Source organism: Falco punctatus (assembly GCF_963210335.1).
Source record: "Falco punctatus genome assembly, chromosome: 8".
NCBI classification, from domain to species: Eukaryota; Metazoa; Chordata; class Aves; order Falconiformes; family Falconidae; genus Falco; species Falco punctatus.
In genome coordinates, this window is record NC_137588.1 from 37,959,278 (window position 1) to 37,981,377 (window position 22,100).

A 22,100-nucleotide genomic window follows, 5' to 3' on the forward strand; every position below is an offset into this window, starting at 1 on the left:
CGGGAGATTTTGAGGCATGGAGGCAGTGCCCTGATCCATAGTGAGACACCAGCACACAACGTGAGAAAGGCACAAACTCACTGTTTCAGCTCTGGATGGACTCTTCTCTTTAATCCTTTCAGATACAGCTATCAGACAGAACCATTTATTAACACGCCTGCCGCAGTACAGGATACAAAGCAAAGAGAAGCTACTGTTTCACACAGCTATTAACCTTGATGAACAGGTGAATTCTGTAATCATAAAAATGTGTTATCTCAGAGGCTATCAGAGCAGGGAAGGACAGACTCTCTCATCTCCTAATCTCTCATGTGATTCCAATTTAAATTCTACAAAAATCCCTTCGAAGTTAAAAGCTTTGTTATTTCTGTTTTCTACACAGTCTCATTATCCCAAAGAAAAGTTTATCACAAAAATGTTAGATCCATTATCTTAATAATTACTGTTACCATAATGTTAGTTACAGGTAGGAAGACTGATTAGTTTGGTCTGGGTTTAGATAGGCATGCTAATATATTAATGATTAGGAAAACTAAATTGCGACCTAAGATGATGTCCTCTGAGACAGGCTTTCCAGAACTTCTGGTTCCATGCTACTTGAAAATACGGATAGTGGCTGAAAATTATAGCAATGTACAAGGGCAACCTTGAACTCTGGGGACAGTTAGAATTCAAACATTTTGGAGTGCACCAAATGTTTGTTTTCAAGATGTTACACCAGCTTTTCCCTACATAGTGGAATCTAGGGCATAGAAATGTTCCCCTTCTGCCACAAGTAAGTACTTTATATTAGGTTTTTAGTGCATGGAGTACTATAAAATAAAAGTAATCTTGTACTTCTGGTCTACAGTGCCAAATTAGAAGAGGAAGAGTATTGCATAGATTTGGCAGTTAAACAAAAGCAATTCATTTTTCTGCAAATAACTTCTGAAGCAACAATAGAAATTTAAAAAAAATATACATATACAAAAAATATCTGGCTTATTAGTTTTAAAATAAATCAAAACACAATTCCAACAGTCCCTAAACTACAGGTTATGTGAGTTTATGGTGGACCATTCGACATTTTGGAGATGTCTATTTCACCATACTCATCACCTACATGGGTAGCTCTCCAGGTTGGACTGTCTCATGGTTTGGTCCTTTGCAGCAGTCAGAGCTGCAACCACAGAAGAAAATCTGCCAAACCCAGCTAGGATATATGCTTCGTGCAGTTTCATTACAAAACAAAAGTTTGGATTGTTGTTTTTTTCTTTTATCCAAATGGTTTCAACCACCCTTCCATTGCAACTGCATCAGCAAAGGACAAACAAGGTCAGAGAATAATGAAATTATAATTCAGTGACAAAATAACAAGCAACAAATGAATGCATTGGCAAATCAAGCCCCACAATAGAACATCACTCAAACACAAACAAAATGATTAATAGATTTAAGTATTCCTGTCAATGATTAAAATATCTAACTCTTGTACTTATGAACTTCTTCATTTTCTCTCTCTGAGTAACAACAGCCATGTGGTAATTGCTGCCTTCTTTAAGTCACCAGTGCAGATTTAATATGTTCAAAGTAAAGCTATCACTGCTTTAAAGCCATGCAAAATGACTGCAACCTTTCTTAGCATCTATCAATAAATAATGGGTTTGTGGTGATATTAAAAGATGAAGATCACTTTCTTTTACTTACTGACATCTCTTTCTTGAAGTTAACTTTATGACTATAAAGAGAACAGCCACCTTTTGTCATTGTTGAAAGATGGATGGATTAAAAGGAGCACGTATCACTGCTACAAATAGGCTACAGATCTTCATCAATATAAACCCACAAAGCATTTGACTGTGCCAGGGAACATAGTCTGAAATTTCCATTCCATCGAGAGATTACAGGAACTTAAAAGGCAAATAGCCATTGATTTTTATTACATGAACTGTTAAGGGAAGGAGAAAAAGCAAACATTTACACTATTTGTTTAAAATCTCTTCCTAAACTTGTGATTCTTCTTACTTAAACTCTGAGCACCGTTAGCAATTTTATGGAGTCTCTACTATGTTTTCCCCCTTGAACTTCCTTTCAGTTTGCAAATCAATCTGATTTGATAGACACTTGTTTGTTTTTTTCACTGAGGCACAGCAGGAAACATTTTCTCTAGTTTTGTTAGTATATTTTTTTCATTAGGAGGGCCTGTTGTTCTGAACAAAGCAGTCACACTGTGTTTATTTTATATTACACCACCTACAGGCTCATTGATCCTGACTCCATGTAATAACCTACTGTTTTTCCCTTATATGAAAGCTTATGCATGTGATAATTGTCTCTAGAGTGACTAGGTGCAATAATTATAAGGTAATAATTATTACCTTAGTACCAGAAGTTCAAGCCACAGACCAGATTCCCTGTATCAAATCTGAGTTTTCTGTGACAGAAAACTTTCATTGACAAACCAGCTATGCAAAGAAATAGGAAGGCAAATAAGAAATGATAGCAAATATGATACCCAGTATGATAGGCAGTTGCCTACAGTGCCACGGACTCCATTTCACACAGACCAATTAGACCCTTTCGTGTCTTTCCAGAACATCAATACACCTCTCGATTTTCTTAAAGATATCAAGTACCCACAATTTCTAACACAAGATTTTTTTAATATTTTTTTGACAAGAAAGATGAATTAATATTCTGAATTCTAATTAACTTCAAAACAGTATTAAAAGCTTTATTGTGCAGTGTTTTGCATTATGTATCTCTTTTCCCTGAAAACTTCCACCTTTAGATGACTCTCTGAGGAGAACAGAGAAGTTTTAGCACTATATTCTAAAAGTAAATTACAATGCAGCTCGTGACACATCTCCTTGAAAACAGCACATATGGATTGATGTAAAAAGAAATAGTAATATTTGTTACAATGGCATAGCTATTTATTGCAGGTAACATTAAGCTGTGCTTTCAAAGGCTGCTACCAGTCACAATCATATATAAGCATCAGTGGTTATTTCCTGCCCGTGGAACTGTCTGTCCAGACCCAACGAGGGGAGGACACCCCAGGAAGAATAATGATGCATCAGGAAGAAAATTGCCTATTTGAACACCGTGATTTCAGGAAGCACAGTGCTCTCCTCCTCCCTTGGGCATCTTCTGCCTGCCTGGACCCACAGATCTCCTGCATCTCAGCCCCACCTTCATACCCTCCACGGCCAGCATGTAGTTGATCAACTGTTACCTTTTCCCAAGTTCATCAACTAATGTCTATTAAGAAAAAACAAAATCAATTATCATTTTATTCTTTCACACACAGAAACACACACTTTTTCTTCCTCAAAAATGTAATTTTTACCATTCAGATGCAAGTACTTTCCCTTGCAAAGTTAGCAATTAAATGCCACAAATAAAAAAAAATCCAAATTGGCTATGCTCAAGAAAGCCACTTATTGTGCCACAACTACCTATGTAAGAGTCTCGCTCCCTGGCACATCACCTGAGAAATATCTATGGAAAAAAGGAGTAAGTTCTGAGGCTGTGCCTTGGGCCAACAGCTGCATCCCAGCATCTGCTTGCACAATGTCCATAAACGATCAGGTCTTTAGAAATACATATAGTACAACTGCAGTACAATCTATAACATCCTAATTATTTGCATACTAGTAATTCTAAAGTTTGTTCTGAGTATAGTTTCCTAAATACTGGAATTACAAATATGCAAGCTTTAATTATGGTCACGCTTTCAGGTATGGCAGGACTTCCCAGAGGGACAGGCAATGATTAGTAGCTTTTTTAAAATTAAAACTACATTTTCTATAACACAGGTTATTTTAGTTACACCTACAGCATGAAATACATTCTTGATGTATGTTTAGCACTACAATCAACATTTCCAAGCTACTTGCCAGCAGAGCTCACAGTACTGCGCATCAGCATTACCAGCTGCTTGGAACACTCTGACATAGCCCAAACAGACTTCTCATCTATATTAATAATCCTTTCACACAGGGAGGCAAGCTCTTCAACAGAAATTCAGGAAAGTACGTGTATTACAGCTAAAGATCACAGCACAGTAACTTCTCTGCACGTAATTGGCATGGGATGTCTGAGCAGAGTTCCCCTCTCCATTAGACAAGCACTCCTACCAAGGATGAGAACTGATAAGGGAGTGAGCAGGTCTGTGGCTGCCAACTCACCTTTTCTACTATTCAAAAGTAATGTACGACTGTGAGGAAACTCCAGCTGGTATGTGTACAAGCACGGTTAAAAGCTGTTCTTGTTCTCTTATTTAGATCTCTCACTCCCAGCAGTCATCCAGCTAGCCCCAAAAATGTGTCCCACAGGAGGCAGTAATGGCAATCCAAAACCAGTAAAACTTGTGGCAGTGAACAATAAATGACAAACAAAAGAAAGAAAAAAAGAAAAACACAAAGAAAACCCCCAAAAGAACAACTAACCAAAACCAGATACATCCCCAGTAATTTCTATTTGATCTAAGCATTTTCAGATTTTATAGAGTCTGAGACTTCTTCATCCAGACCTCAAAATCACAACTGAAACACCACAGAAATTCTGGAAGATGCAAAGATTTACTAAACTGCTACAGCTTTTCCATGCTTCTAACACCAAAAATGTCCACAACGGGAGACAACAACAAATTTCATCAAGAATTAGTTGCTAACACCAACTCTTTTTGAAGGCAGATAAATAAATTTGGAAGTCTAGAATTTCTATTCACACTGTGTCAAGTCCCTAAATGCACAGCCTTCATTAAGGGGAAAAGAACGATGTGAGAATCACTTTCACAGCTGAAGTCAGCAGTGAAGGCCTGCAGATGTATCGGTTAACAAGAACTGTCTGTCATTCACATTACTTTTTACTTGGAAGATGACTGTAAGTCATGCTAACATGAGCCAACAGCAATTTCTACTCTTATTTACAGACCATATATTGAAAAGAGCTTCCTGGATCCTTCGGTGAACACTGATAGCAGCTTTATTAAGACCAGCGTACAGACTTTCCTCATGCAAGTACTGGAGGGCTACATACTTGGAAAGCACTACAGTTCCTCTTGGTAAAGTATGTTAGGGGGGACACAGAGGTTGGTCTACAGAGCTGGGGTACAAAACAGCCCAGTTTCTGGGCAGCTCTATTTTAATTTACTTTAGACCCAGCTTCTCTCTCCTGCTGCATGCTCCGCACTTGCACGTTGGATGTACATCCTTAGGTACATATCATATGTAAATCCTTAAGTATGCAGCAAGGGTTCTTTCTGACTAGTCTTAGAAAATCTGAGGCATTGTGCAATTGAGTCCTTCCGCTGTTATTCAGGAGGGAAAAATTTCCTGGACTGGCAGAATTATTTTTTATTAGATGTAACGTATGGACTTTTTCATGGATGTAAATGTTAAGATTGCAAATCTTGGCATTTAACAGGAAATGTTTGTTAGTTCTTACATCCCACAAACTAAATTTAGTGGTTTTAGCACAGTAATTGCCCCTGTCTTTACAACAGTTTCAAGACAACACCAAGAAACCTGGCACATACTGGTGGACTGTAAAATAAAAAGTTTCTGAATAGCAGAAAGCCTGGATTTTCTGTGGGCATCATGTAAGGGCATTTTTTATCTTTCATTTAGCTCTCCTTTGTAAATCCAAATAGGACACAAGCAGAAGCGAGTAACCTTTTCAGCAGGAGAGGAAGCATCCATGATCCCCATTTTAATTCACCTGAACAGTAACCTACAACATGTCACTAAAGGCTGTGTTACTATTTAAAGCATTTTTCTGTGAAGCTCAAGTAGGGAAATTACAGTTTGAAGATGACTGGTTTTTATCCTTTCCTCTAATACCAGACATTATGACCAACACAAGATTTGGTTTGGATTTTCTCCCCTAAAAATTAAAGCGTACAGCTCCCATTTTAAGGGCAGAAGGCAAGCCCAGGTTCTCCTGAAGGACTAGGTCAGCCCTTTACATTTTTATGCATCATAAGACATTCAGGTTTACCAGAAAGCAGAAGCATGGGCCCCACACTGTGACCACTTACATTTGTAAGCAATTCTCACACTGTTTTTTAACATAAATTATAAATGTCAGTTCATGGCAGAAAGTAGAACAAGTTGCACTTCACAATAGTATTATTTACAACGTACCTTAAATGCAAGCACTCTGGATGTCTGAACAAGTTTGTTTTTTCTGTAATTGTGCACATTTTATGTAACCATTTGCACAACAGACCTTATTCCTGTCCTGTTTTATCCTCTTGATGCCACAGAGAGCCATTAGTTTGAGATTTTAAAACTATATTCATGTTTTTCCTATAGAAACCTAAAAATTCCCTGTATATAAATGTGCCATGCAACTCTTCTATCACTTCATTGTTTTTCAATTAAGTAAAAAGGATGAAATTCACTAAAAGACAATTGTTTTGCTACTTCAAAATTGTGAACTATCCTTTCTCCAACCTGTAACTCTGTGTTACTTTCTGTAATAATGCCTTGATCCCAGATGGAACTGTTCTACCATAACCATTTTAAAATAGAGCAGAATACATGACTTCACTTTGGTTTAATTTTTTTTTAAGAATTTAGTTTAGCAAGTAAGTCAAGATCTGAATGCTCATTAAATGAAGTTGCCTGTTTTTAATAAATTTATAACAGTCAACAACAAAGAATGCAACTGAAAAATGATTACAAAGATGATGACACAACCAGTCCAGGCCACAAGCTATTATTTTGGGTTAATTGCTGAAATCATCTTAGAATATCACTCAGGCAGCATGCCATGGCGGTACCTTATTATCCCATTTGAAATTAATAAACAGAATGAGATTGTTCATTCAATTACCAGAGCTTTACCATAAAAACATGAAAAAGTGCCCCACAAGGAACAGTTTCTGAATAGGCAGAACGTGTTCCACAGTCCCAGCAACTAATGGCTCGTGTCCTTCAGAAGAGGACATTCCCTCTCTTACATAGCCACTTGGAGAAAGACATAGGCCATAGCCCCAGTGTCCCTACTCCAAAAAGATTCTCTGGGGGTCAGCAGGCTTTGGCTGGGACACCCCCCACACTTTACAGTAGTGTGACAAGTGTACGTAACTGATACAAACACGTCCCTTTACCATATGTAGCTGGATTCACTTGTGCTGAAATTATAGGAGATGCACGTAATTAAAAGAGGGAAGAAGTCAGTTAAACAATTGGCAGGTCCTACATCTGATGCATAATTTTGAAAGAGGAAATCAAATAGGCTAGAGCATTAGAAAATAAAAAGATAGCAACAAATTGTGCTGAATTGCCTTCTGGTAATTAAAAAAATATGTTTATACGCTTGTTTAAAAGACCAGATACAGTTCTTAATGAGTGAGGATTTTGACCTTCTATAGCAGGGCGAAGAGATGTGTTTGGGGCTTAAATTACGATAAATGAGTCTTTTATTGTAAAACACAGACATTTTCTCTCTGGCTGATCTGGCTCTGGGAATATGACATCAGCTTTTCTGGAACCACACATGCCTGTAGAAACCAAGCTGCATCATGAAGGGGTCAGAAAAATGTCACTGTGCATTGTATAAAGCTATTTTTGGGATCATAATCTGGTCTGCTACTAATTCCTCCTCTTCTTTAATCTTAATGGCCATCACATCCTTTGAGAAAATGGGAAGGTTGACAATGCTCCACTGTTCCATTAATCCAAGCCACGTATAAGATACCTTGTCTTCCAAACAGCTTTTTTAATACTTTGCTATATGTAAATGGATTTTTAAAATGATTGGATAGACAAGAATTATTTTAGAAAGATGGTAAATATTGATGGAAAAGTTTGATCTCACAGGAAATGTTCCACCACGATACCCCACACTTAAAAGGAGACACTGAGAGAGCATCCAATAAAACTATAGCAGCCTTATTTCAACAGCCACACACCAGAAAAGGTTATTGTTTTGTACAGAGTAGATCATGGTCACATCCTGAACTTTAAATAGACTTTATCCATCTATTTCCTGGAGTTTCTTAAAAACAAAACACCATCCCCCAAAAAAAAACAAAACCAAAACCAAATCCTTTTGCATGTGTAAATGCTTACATAGCATCCGAATACAAGTAATTAAAAACTAAGAAGCACATTTTTTTTATTTGGATATACCCAGACCAGAAGCCTAGAATCATGGAAATACTGCCATTAATTCCTGATCATGCTAGCTATTTTTTTCCTTTGTTTTTTCTTCTTGCACACTGCGCATTTTAACACTTGTCTTCACACTTAAGCACATTAATGAAAACTTGAGAGAACGTTACCTACATGGAAAACAGTAAATTAGGTCTATACTTTCTTGGCATAATGTGCTTGGTTTAAATAACAATATTAATAGATGTAATCTACTTTGCTATATGCTAACAGTAGAGACTCACAAGCATTACAAATCTATTGCATTTATTATGTGAGAAGCACATATCACTATCATTTTATAGGACCAGAAAATTTTATGAAATTCAGTTTCAGGTGAATTTTGGTGCTTTCTCCAAATTTCAGGGAATGGAAGTTTGTAGTATATAGTATGCAAGTAGGCAGTATTTTCAATTGAAAATCTGTAAGAATGTGATGACAAATCATAACTTCTGAGCATTTAAAATATATGCTGCATACTATCTTGCATACTGGTAAGACAAGTGGTGAGTGGAGCAACTGTGGTAAGACCTACAATGTTCTAAAGGACCGGTACCGATAACAAGAGACACAAAGGTAACTACCACAAAAAATGCTGATGAGCCATACAGACTGATACTATTGCATATGCACAGCATTGATGCTTTCAATACACCTGTTTTCACAAAAGACTAAATATTTTTAGATTACAGACTCTCCCAGCAAACTCTTGTTTTATTATACTAACCAGTGCAGTGGGAACACTTACTACTCTTCGACACACATATTACCAAACAGAGGGCACTGGCCTGAAAAAGGTCTGCTTTACCAACCCTCATATAAAGGATTATACTGAGCCGTGTTATTGACTGGTCTCTGTATTTTCCCATGTTTAGTCTTTACTTGATTGTTTCCAGTGATTCCTTTTACTTGCCATTTACTGTCTTTATTTTCTCGTGGTACCACTTCTTTTTCTTTTCTTTCTTCCACAATTTTTACCTCTTTCCATCTCATACCACAGTATTTTCATCTGCACATTTCACAGATAACTCAAATTATAGACATCACTCCTGTGAGTTAAAGATTAACTTACACTTTCTTGACACAGATTTTGGTGGAAAAAAGATGACTGAAATCTTCCAGAGAGGACATAATGAATTCTGAACATCAGTTTTTGTATGCTCTGTGCATGTTCTTGCTTCTCAGTGGAAGACCAAGAGTTATTTCTCAGTGTCAAAGCAAATTTCTTCACACCACTGAATATTATCAATCTCACTTAAAACTGCTGGTGACACTTTGACTTGTTTATCATAGTCTAAGAAATGATGGTAACTTTTAATTTTTAAACTATATTACACAATTTGAAAATGATTTAGACTTTTTGGTTATACAGTTTCATGAGCTTACAACAGCAAAATGCAAGACGTGGAACTCAGTGAGAAATTAAAGTCCTATAGAAGAAAAATTTATGAGTTCTCTTCTTTTCAGCTATAAATCGTACTGTGTGAAAAGGCAGAATATGGTGTATACCACATATACATCCCCAGACAGGTGGATGTTGTGCAGAGGCATATGTATTCCAAGCGGGAGTACACCTACCCCAGCTCCCATAACTCACCCACTTTGGTTAACGGCACACCTGATGGCTGACATGGGATCAAGTGGCAGACCAGAACTGACTCTTTACCATCAGAATTCAATTGAACATTCCTGGAGCTTCAAGTCATTTTTGTAATATATGTTCAACTGTTTATTCCACAGAGAAGAGCACCATGAGGAGCAAAAGCACCCCTCACGCAGAACAGAACATCTTGTAGTTTGCTCATTTGTTTATTCACTTTGGAGAGGTAAGGAGCTGGGAAGTCAAATCCCCTCAAGCAGGGAGTCAAAGAACTTGAAACAGAGTCTCATAATTTAACTTGGTTGAGGACTCCTGAGGCAGAAAACTGACAACTACACTTCTGACAAATTATGTGATGCCAGGCCCAGAATTAGATCTTTTCCTTCTTCTTTTCTGACTTCAATTTCATACCATTCTGTAAATTTAGGGTGACTTTATGAATAGCCTTAGGAAGACCAAAACCACGTTTTTCAGAACATGTGCCTTTCACTTAATTTTCTCCCTCACTTCAAATACCATGTTGGCCGATCATTTTAAAACTGTTGATATGAGCAATGAATAGGCAAATAATATCATTGGAATAAGAGGAAATTTAATAATCATGTGTTTTATTGATGGACAGGTGCCTCAGGTAATTTTTTTTCTGATCAGATATAGTTGTACTACTAGTTAATGTAAGAAATAATAATTTAATGCTTATGTTATAGGTCTAAATTTAAAGGTTCCTGTATATTCTGCAAAAGAAAAAAATATTGGAAGGAACTGAAACAAACCCTTACTTCTAAATAGGATTTCAGTCTATCTAAGCTATCCCTCGCACCCTGAATATTAGTGACAATCACTGAAGATAAACATTGCACTATCGCTTACACCTCAAGTTTACTAGTATTTCATAAGAATTTGGTGTCAGGCCTGAGTTTCTCCTCACCGAAAAGCTGTCTCCAATGCCTATACATTGAAAATGCATTTAAATATCCTCTGTGATGAACTAATGGGAGCCAGGCAGCAGCTCAGCTCCTATTTGCAGGGTGAATCTATGAGTGTCACATTTTTTGCCATGTGAATATATCTGCAACTACTGACACAGAGATTATGCCCAGAGTATTTATCTTCATTTAAGTGTTTTGAAAACTATTTGTACAAACAGCATCTAACATTCCTTACATAAGATGATTCCTTAAAGAGTTTTAGTAGCTGTAACAGGGAAGAATAACCAGGTAACTATACACACCAATCAACAGAAAGATAATAAAAACTGATTAATAAAACTGAAAAGGGGATGTTCATAGCAAGAGTTCAAATGTTTGTTATCTTTTCTTGATAGAGCGCAGCCTCAAAACAGTAACAGCAGGCAACAACAACAGCAAGCAGCAATAAATACCATTTAACTTAAATCCATGGAAAATAAACTAAAGTTTTCTCGTCTCATTCCATCTCACCCCCTCTGACTCTGTAGCTGTTTTCATCAGCTTTGTGCAGCCCTGAACAGAAGCCAGTTAACTACCATAATGTCTAATTAACTACCAGGTTCTTGTTTAGAATAAGACGTATTAACATGTCTACTACACTTTGTGGAATTTCATAGCCAACACTATCATAGATAAACTGAAATATTGCAGTTATAAGCAACACACTTTCATGAGGAAGATTTAAAAGAACTCCATGGTACAACCATTCAGCACTGCATTTCCTATTGGAAAGATGGTTTCCATGATCTTTACAAAAGCGTATGTATTTAACATGTGTACTAAAATGGAAAACTAATCAGTATTTGTATTCAGGGAGACCATAACTGACCAACACTTGATTTTGCAAGTAAGGAACAGGATCCAACACCTTTTTTTCAAGAAAATAAGCTCCTTCAATAGACAGGACTACAACACTCTATACAAACCATGTACTACGCAATGACCTGTTGTCATATATTATTATAATATATGATCAAATATTTCAATTCTACACTTAATTTGCCACATAGACAATGTTGATACTGTAACAATGGTGTTCATTTGTGTATTCTGGACTTGAAAAATATCTTTAGCAACAGTCCATAAAATACGGGTTGAAATCACATCACTCAAATGTCTTTCCCTGCTCTATCCCCCTGCCAGCCACCTTTAATCTTCTTTGCTGCAATAGGATTTGATGATAGAAACTTATTAAATCACCAAGGCCATGACTTCTTTGTTTTGACAGCAGAACGGACTAAATGACCTTGGCTAATTTCAGCAAGCCACATCACCCACTATTAAGGCAAAAAGATGAGAATGAGAATAACATACAAGAAAAGGGATATTTGGATGGTGAAATGAGGAGATACAATAAAACCAAACAAGCCAAAATAGGCTTTTGCCCAGACAAATTTAGTTACTTTCTAGCAGCTCTGTTCCGAAGCAAAAATACCTATGATTGTCCTATTTTACTGCCTACACCTTTTTCTCTTTCCTGTCTTATAACCACAAGTAAAAAGCTGGATGCAAACGCAGAGCGGTTGCAGAGGGAATAATTTTGAATGTTACCTGATGGTTTCAGCAGCCCCACTGGTATGTCAGGAGCACTGTGAGATTTCCTGGGGCTTCAAAGATTCAGTAACCTGATGTGACATTTTGTACATCACAGTCTTAATGGATGACTGATTTAAAGCTTCTCAGAATAAACCAAGTGAGTTTACAGGGATTTCTTTTGCAGGTGTGCACTACTTCTACAAAAGGTCTCATGAGGAAATGGTGGGAAAATTTGTAATTCTAGACTATCTATGGTTTTCTTAATAACCTTGTTAAACAACTTAATAAGAAAAAAGAAAATTAACACTAGGATCTAAATGTAGCTTCATATCTTTCAGTTTTATAATTTTGCATCACTCTTGAAAGGCCTGGGCACTCCAAAAACTCTGAGGTTTGCTTTATTCACTACGGAAAACACTACTTAAAATTTCCCAGTGTTCCAGCTGTAAAAGGTACAAACCAAAAGCATGATTCCGTAATAGCAGCATTTATCTTTGTCTTATGATAACAACTCATTCAAAAAGCCTAAACAGAAAAATAATACTCTGATTATAGGCTTCTACAAGCATAACAATTATTTGGCCAAATCTTCTGTATGTGTGTTCTGCAGTTGCTTAATACTAAATGCTCCAGAGTTTGCCTTTGTATATTTTATTGACTAGAAGTTATCTTTCAGATCACAGCTAACAAAGACCCAAACAATCTGAACTTTTAGAAGGATTCTGTGAGATCTTTTATGTTCAGTCACAATTTCAATTTTAAGCCAAGACATGCAGAATATTTGCTCTAGCTTTTTTTCAGTATTCCTCTAGTATATCTGGAATATCCAAATTTTAGCCTAACTACTCCTGAATCTATTAATAACAATATATTCCTTAAGTTTGTTAAGTGAAAAAGGACATCTCTGTATTCCGTAAAAGCTTTATTTTTCTATAGCTCTAACTCAAAAGACAGACCACAAACTAATTTTGGCCTATCACCTTAAATTTATTGCTGTATATAAAGTACTGATTTATAAAACTGCACAGATCTTATCTGCAGCCCTACAAAAAAACTTTTCTAAGATTCACGGGAATGTGATTGTAATTCCTTCAAAATTATCTTCAGGATATATCTAATTCTCTACCTACTTAAGGCCAGGCTACTCCATCTAATCTGTGACAGATACTTATCAAAGCTGTTCCTAAAGCCTTAATTAAAAAAAATAAAAACGGTGATGGAGGGGGGGGGGGAGGAATTTTAACCTTCAACAGACCACAAAATCAGAGGCTGGTGCAAGCTGTAGCTACATGACATCTGCTTAAACTGACCACAGGTGGTCCCAGTTCAATACTGTCTATGCCACCGACCAGCCCACCAAGGGCTCACCGGTATGGTACTGGGGTGAGCTGTGGGAAGGCAAGACTTAGAGCTACACAGCTCAGTTTGGCATAGTTCAGTTCCTCCCTCGTGGCAAAAGACTTCTCAGTTCATCGCGTGGCTGAGCTTTAAAAGTGGTTAAAAATGCAAGTGAAACAAAGGCCTGGCTCCCAGAAGAAACCTGAATAACTGTGTTAAAGAAGCTTAATTGCCAAAGCCAGCTCTGGATCAGTCTTCTACAAGGCCTACTCAAGCTTGGGTCTAGTTTTGGCATCAGTTAATTTTATCTGAGCCTTATCAAGACTCCAAATAGCTGATGGGCTCAAATTCCCCCATTCAGCAGGACTGATCATGGTGAAACTATCTGCTGAATAGGAGGGGTTGGTATATACTTCGATCCCTTGCTTATTCAGTCTCATTAAAACATTCTTTAATTAGTCAAAAAATAGCAAAGAATCCAAAAGGACCAAATACAAAAGTCTCATCACTATAATAGGCTGTGAGTTCCAGTTAACTATGTGCCCCTTCTCCTCTGAAGGACATTGAAACACATAATGTGAAACAACCATACATAATAAAACATGTTTTATTTCATATTGCCACAACCCCTCCTGAATTTATGCATTACATTCACCAGCAAAAATGCATATGTGCCTGAAATAAAAGATGATGAGGCAGGAATGTCATTGTGTTTACTCCTATTTCCTTGAAATTTCACATACATTACCATTTCACACTGCAGATACGATCATATTTTTACTAATCAGGGAAAGGTGCAGGCTGAATATATCTCCAATAGATCATAATATAATGAATTAACATAAGAATGTTAAATTTAGAGAAAGAAATTAGAATAGTTCCAGTTACTGAATTCTTATACTCCATTACTACTTCAGCCTTAACAGAAGTTTTCACTGTGGTGGACTTGTGACCAGTACACTGAAATGGTTTTTGACATGGTCACCGCACCACCCCCAACCCCCCCCCATATTCCATATCATAACTTATCTTCCTGGTGCAGAGCGTGACTTCTTTTCACAACACTACCAGTGTCACTAGCAATACATTATTTATTTTAACACTCAGCTCTGTGACCAGCTGAGTTGCCTGCGCTGAAGTACTTAAAACTGCTTTTATTTTCCTCAATCAACAATTACATATAATGTCAATTAAAGAGGAACATACTTAGAATGCCCTTTTTTGTTAATAATATAAAGAAAAAGCTAACTATTTGGCTAGGTTTCTTAAGCACCTTTAAGCTTTTGGCCACACAGATGATCTAAACTTATGACTTGAATATTCAGGACTTAGAAAGTAAAACAGCATGACTCAATGGTTACCCATGCATTGCTCTGATACATAAACAGAGAGAGACAGAGACTAATTACAACCATACTGCATTCATACCAGATATCAAATATATAGGAATGTATCTTAACGACACATTAGTGGTACCTGTTAGTATCAAACTCCATGATCATCATGTAAAATTTTCAGTTTCTATATGCTTTGGCTTTGTTAACAGATATGTGACCACAAATAATTTAGAAGAACTCCCTCTAATAAGCCAGTCAAAATATGTAATGGCTACAAAAAGCAGTATTAACGAGCTGTTAACCATTTACTAGGTCAGAAACTGGGAGGCAACTTTAAATTCTTAATAAAATACAACATAATACAACTTCATTACCTAAGTGTTCTGGGGTGTTCAGACCAAAAATTTGTTTAGTAGATTTTACTAAATTGTAAGGTAGTTTATGAAAGCAGACATTAATTTTACCATTGGAAAGTATTCATATACACATATGATAATAACAAAAGCTGTGGGAATCAACATGAACCTTACAAGGTATATTTGAGCATAAATTGAAAGGGCACGAATAAAGATTAGGTATTTTAAGTGCTATGACATTTCAAAGTACAGGCTACATATACAAAATGCTACATACGAAAAATATCCCATATTTAATTTACACTAAAATAGGATTTTATTTTTAGCCTATGTATTTTCTGATTCCAATTATCTCCTACTTTGACGAGTTAAAATACAATAAAAATGGAAGAGACTTATAAAACAGTTATTATTCAGCACTGGAAGTTTTTAATCCTCTGCCATTTAGACCAGAATAATTTATAAAAATATATGACTTATCGAGGAATATATATTTAAGTTGTGCATAACTGATCAATACTGCTCTCTGATAAACACCTGCAACACATCAGAAAGCTTCAGTATGGGTCAAATACTGCTTTGACCAATTGAACTTCTAGGGTTTTTCGGATACAGGGACCAGTGCTAAAATCAATAAGCTGACACAAATTTTGATTTTGTGTAATGCTCATTGAAAAGGACTACACAAAAGTAGAGCCTTCAAGAAAAGAAATTATTCCCATCACTGTGAATAAGAACTATCTATCATATACTTTATGACAGGCTGTATCATCACCTGATTATATAAAAATAACTATTTGTAGTTTTGGGAAGTCAGCAGTATTACACTGATTAATTTCTGCTGGCATTTTTTTTTCTTTTTTTTTTTTTCTTTTTTTTCTTTTTTCTTTATCCAGCTGGCTTATTTTTGGTGCAAGGTTAGATTTTACAATGACAGTTCTCGAAATCTGTCCATATGAACTTCTAAATTCTAACTGAACTCTCTGAACTATACCATTAACTGTATCTTTTATTGTATATTGTCACATCGGATTGTAGCAGAAGTCCAATGACCTGTCCCTGAGCTTCTGGTTTTGAACATGAGATCTGTTGAGGATCATGAACAATTACTTGCCTAGCAGTAAAGTGAAAATACTACTGAGTGAAAATAACTGACATGTTAATGACTCGTGGTATCCACAATTTGAGCCCAGTATAACAGCCTTATAACCATCCACAAGGCACAGCTTGAGTAGAGCTGAGACACACACACACAGAGTAGAGCTGAGATTAAAAAAGTGGACCTCCACCAATTTCTATTTAAGATTTCTCATTGTCAGAAATTTGGTTACTACACTTTTAAACAGTAGATTATTAGAATAAAATCTCTACAAAAGCAAGCCTTCAATGCAGAAAAATGCTCATACCAAATCTGATGTATTTGCCAGTGTTTTTCCCTGGCTCTTTTTGTTTAAACAAAAGTTATAAGGGAAAAAAAAAAACTATCTGGCTAACTGCACTGCCCAGCCTTTGCTCCCTAGAAAAGAGCTTTGTCATCTTTCTTTTGCTATAACCATTTTGATCATACAGGCTTAGTAATTATTAAAGTCTGAAAACCTGTATATGTGTTTTAGTTGCATTTTCTTCACACAAAATTAACTTGAAACATGTAACAAAATATGCCTCTATCCATTCACTTCTGTGTGTATATATATGCGTATGTATTCCCAAGAAGAAGAAAGTTCTGGTTCTCCTTGAACTCAAAAAGAAAATACAGTAGAAGATTTTGGGTTAAAGCATGTTTTTCCTCAGCAAATTTACTTACCCCGGCAATGTACTCCTTCATCATACCCATCAGAACAGTCATAAACACCGTTGCAGAGCTGAGACAAGTGAATGCATTTGTTTGTACCGATGCATCTAACATAATTTGGGGTGCACCTGAAATCTGCTTCCTCAGGACCTAAAAAACAAAGAGAAAATCTCTTATATATATTTTTATAACTACAACAAGGCAAAGAAAGTTCAATATTGCATTTTCATTTCAAAGCTATGGGCAACACTCCATGTATTAGTCCATTTTGCAGATCATAGTGCATTATTATCACTGTATTTAGGATAATTAAAATCAGGAAATGACTACTGCAATCAAAAAGAAATCAATGGGTCTGAGGATTACTTCCCAAAACACACGTTTTACAGATACTAAAATTAGGCTTTGCAAAGATTAAAAAGTATCATAAGATTTTCAATTGCCATGAGATTATCATATCAAGACCCATATCAAGAGTAATAGGTATCAGTATTTATGTTCATCATTGTGTTATATTGATAATTGTAGATATTTATGAAATTTTATATAAATGTTACATATTTATTGCTGCATTAGATCAGAGAAACTGTTCCTTCAGCCCCAGAGTCTGACTCTGGAAACTGCAGGGTACAAGATGGTAGGGAGAGGATAAGGATGCTGTGATTGCTCCCTTTGGGATCCCACCCCAGCTGCAATCACTCTGTGTCCCCTTATCTATGAAGTGTTAAGTAAAGGGATTTTTGAGGAAGTTCAGGGAGATTTGAGGATGGCTTTTATCTCTTACAAAAGGTTCTGACTGATAAAAAACCCCACAAACATAATTTTGCATGATAAAGACTTCAAGATTTTTAACACTCTGCTGAGACATTTAGAAGTCTGAAGGGTTTAGCTCACTTAGAGAATGAATCACCGTTTATACACAGTACATGATTAGCTACAGAGAGACTGAAGGTGTGGAAATTTTTCAGGGAACATCTTCAAGCTCCTGGATCGATTGTGTTAGAGCCTTGGGTCTGTGCTGAACTCTGAGAGCTTGTAACAGCCCTCAAGGAAAGCACATCCCAGGATGCACCATGCTCAAGTGCAACAGGCTTCCACCTTCTCCCAGGCGCTACCTCCGAGACAAAGGGCAGAAATCACACCGAGTGGCTGAAAGCTCCCTTACAAGTGGGAAAATCTCAGCCTTGGCAGATCGTGTCTCTTGAAGTCAGCATGGCAAAGCAAAGGAGAGCTCTGGGGGCAACTTACGATTTCTATAACAAGTCCAGGTAGCTCTTAGCATGGCCTATTTAATAAGAATCCTAACTTACAAAACTTGCCCCAATTAGAAAACTTTAACTAAAAATTCCCACTGCAATGCTACACTTCAGGAAGCTGTCCGCAATTTAGAGTGGCCACAACAAATACCAGTTATCTGTGGTTTACAATGTTTTTGCTGTTATTCTTTGACACAGCTCCCACCAGCATGGGTCAGGTGCCCCCCTTCCCCAAGCTGAGCATGTGTCCCTAAAACACATATCCACGGTGCAGGAAGGCGTGATGCAGAGGATCCTGCTTCCCTCCTCAGACCAGCTCCACACCTTGCACCGATGGAGTGACATCAGTTACATCCTTGATGCATCACCAATTAACAGAAATAACTGGTACTAGGGATAAAAAGGGAACGTATATGGGGATGTACTCCATCTCAATTTGTGTGCTTCCAGGATGAAAAAAAACCTTACTTTTTATTATGGTCATATGCAACATTAATTTCATTTTAAGAAAACTGCATTCCTAAGCTAATGATAAGGGGTCTTAATACCTTCTCAACTCAAATAAAAGAACTGTTCTCATTATGCTCTAGGTTAATAAGTGCTAAACAAACATAGAGGTATTAAAACACTTCACAAAGAATACATTTTTCCTACATTTTCCAGCAAAATATAGGAGGAAATTAACAACAAGAAGTTAAGAGATGATTACAATTTACCAAAGATGTCCGGATTTCACAAGCTTGCAAATAAGGGCCAGAGAGGTGTGACCTCCTGGTGCTGGCACAGACCTTGCCACCACACAAGAAAACAAGGGGAGGGGGCAATGAGGCTCCACACCCTTCACAGGCAGCAAAGCCACTGGCTAGAGGGTTGAGGGGCTTTATTGCTTGGGCATCAGGCAGGTTACTCTTTTATATATATATATATATATATATATATGTATGGGTTTTTTACTTGCAAGTGGAATACTTCATCCCATCATAGCTGTGCATAAAGCTCACTGCAGTATCTACATCCTGTGGTAGTACTCAGTGTTCCTCCAAGACTGGTAACCACAGAACATTAAAAGAATGTAAATAAAGAAGCTTAGGATAGCCAAGTGCAATGTGTCAGGTCGGTCATATAAAACAAAGTTTTAATTTGATTCTCATTTCCATTGCATCAGGAATTGAAGGCATCTCTCATTTAACATAACCAAACTAACTTTGTGATTTGCCATTTATAGCTTGTTTATTCATTACATTAGACTGACTGTGAATAGAGTGTGAGGAGTGAAAAGATCTTTTCTTCTAAAATAGAGAATGTTAATTAAAAGAAATTAGATCTGCGAAGCATGTAAGCCATGGTACTTACATTATCTACATATAAACCCAGCATTGCTAGAGGACTTTCAACATTCATACCTTATCAAACAAAAAACTGAGATCTGTGACCAACAATATATAAGCATATCTATTTCTCTTATATATTTAATGAGTTAAAAGAATGAATCTCTTAATTAACATTTAAAATCTCAATAGGACTAGTCCAATATGTTCCTGTCTAAAAATTTTGGGATTTAATTTTGATGTGATGCCTTTTGCTTTAAAAATACCAAGATTCTTTCAGGACAGAAACTTCCCACAGATTTAAATATATTATCTACCTTTAAATACTACTAGGGGAGTTTCCTAAATTAGTTTACTTTGAGAGGAAACTGAAAAATGCTCCAAGAATTATTACTCACATTGTTTTCTTTTCAAAAGAAGTTTTGTGCACCACTTGTGAAAACAGAAAGGTTAAGATTAGAAGGGATTAACAACTTCATGTGATTAATTCATGCACTTTCTGTTTCCTTACTAGCTTGATGCTTTGGAAGTCAGCTTGACTTACAAATGAATAGGAACTTCAGTCCAAAAAAGCCCTGTTTTACAGGAGACTTGTGACCTATTTTGTCTGCAAAATGACTCTGAAATGTTAACAGGTCTCAATCATCCAACAGCACCGGCGGAACAAGACAGCATCTCCTAAAGCCTCCCTGCCCATAACTCCTACCACCTTCATCAAATTATAAAAAAAAAAAAAAAAAAAAAAAGCTAAACAAAGCTGCTTATTGCAATGCCTTTCAAGCAGCACAGGCTTTCCCCACTGCTCCTACCTAGCTACTGCACTTTCTTAGATGTCTAATGCAAATAAAGATGAGTAGCTTTTTATCTTGTTTATTCCTCTTCCTTCTTCCTTTAACAGACAGCCACTTCTGGCAGCATTATCAAGTGAACTCTGGGAAAAGGAATTTAAAAGTGTTCTTCTTCAAAATAATCTAAGTGTATTTTACATCAGTGCAAGAATGCTAAGAATATAAAAGACAGATGGTGTCTTTTCTTCTCTTTAAAAGATGCAATAATTCCTAGCCTTGCCAGTTGGTGGGAAAATAGTCAAAACTACTGGCTGCAATTATGGTAATACACCATCTCAATGGCTCAGACATTCACACCCGGACAGTGCTTAGAGGCACAGAGGAGGGAAGCAGTGCAGTTCCTGTAGTGCTGCGCAGCTCCAGAGTCTCTGGCTCAGGAAGCAGAATATGTAAGTGTCCCCTAACAGATGGCTAAAGGACAAAAGGTAAAAAAGCTGAGCCGCAGAAACTGAGCCAGGGCCATGTGGGATCCCCCGGGCAGGGCTGTACCACCCCAACTGGCAGGCGGCTGGGGCAGCCCCCACCAGAAGGGGCACCAGGCACCTCTGTAAGGATGAGCCCCGATGCCTGCCTATGGGGGGGGTCAGGATCAGGCCTGGTGGGGGTACCAAGATTAGACGCAGTCATGGGAGGACCAGGCATGGCCAGGTGGACAGATCACTGCTGCTGTCCCTGAATCCTCCAGAAGGCAGGCTGTGCCCAGGAGCAGACAGGCTGAAAACAGGACAGCGATTCATTTCAGATCCAGATTTCTTTGGCTGAAGTGACTGGCCATTTATAATCTGGTGACAGTGTGCCAAGGCTCACTGCACTTTCCCAGCACGTGAGAAAGCATGGGAGAAAACTGCACTGTATTTTGGCAATACCTGGGCAGCATAGAGGGAATCTACCTGAGGTCCCTTCCAACAAAAATGCTCTTACTTCCCTGGGGGCTGAGAAAGAGATAAGAGAGTCCTTGGGATGTCCTCCAGCCGGAGATGATGGAATTGATCAAACATAATCTCTCGTTTTCTGCTAATGAAGCATCATGAGAAAGTATTAAAGGCTGCTGTTAGATTCAGTAGAGACATTTCACAGGTGCTTTTTACATGGTACTTGTCTTGAATTTGTTCTTAACCAGAGGTGCAACCTGCCTCACTTCAGGCTCAGGCTACAATAAACTTCAAACTAGAGGAGGCAACTGAGAATATATAAGCTGATTATTTCCACTAGTTTTTGTTATTATAAGCAATATACAAATGTTTACTAGCAAAAATTATGGATGAACATTATTTCATTCCATATGTTTCCTTCTTCTAGAAACATTCCCCCTAATTTAAAGTACAACTTTGTGTGCCAAGTTTTCTAAGGAGTTACACAAAGTATGAATAAAAGATAATCACAAAGATTGTAGATACAGACAAAGGGAGACGTGCTAGGGTACACAGCTAAATTCAAGGCCCACAAAAAGTTATCAAACTACAGTAAAACACACACACACACCTCTTGCATATTGATTTAAAGATGCTCTTATTTCACAACCGTTACTAAGAAAGCATCAAAACTCTATTTCTGAGTGCATTTTTTCACCTTTCTCTTTCTCAGCTAAGATTTG

The 22,100-nt window shown here is 37.2% G+C and overlaps 1 protein-coding gene across 1 annotated transcript in view; it reads right to left on the minus strand.

Annotated features, from left to right (window-relative positions):
• Nucleotides 1–22,100, minus strand: part of LRP1B (LDL receptor related protein 1B) — a gene marked incomplete at its 5' end in the record, with an annotated part of 587,496 nt that overhangs the window by 459,497 nt on the left and 105,899 nt on the right. The window contains 1 exon segment of the mRNA XM_080399306.1: nucleotides 17,087–17,224. Within this exon segment, the coding sequence (XP_080255432.1) occupies nucleotides 17,087–17,224 (138 nt within the window).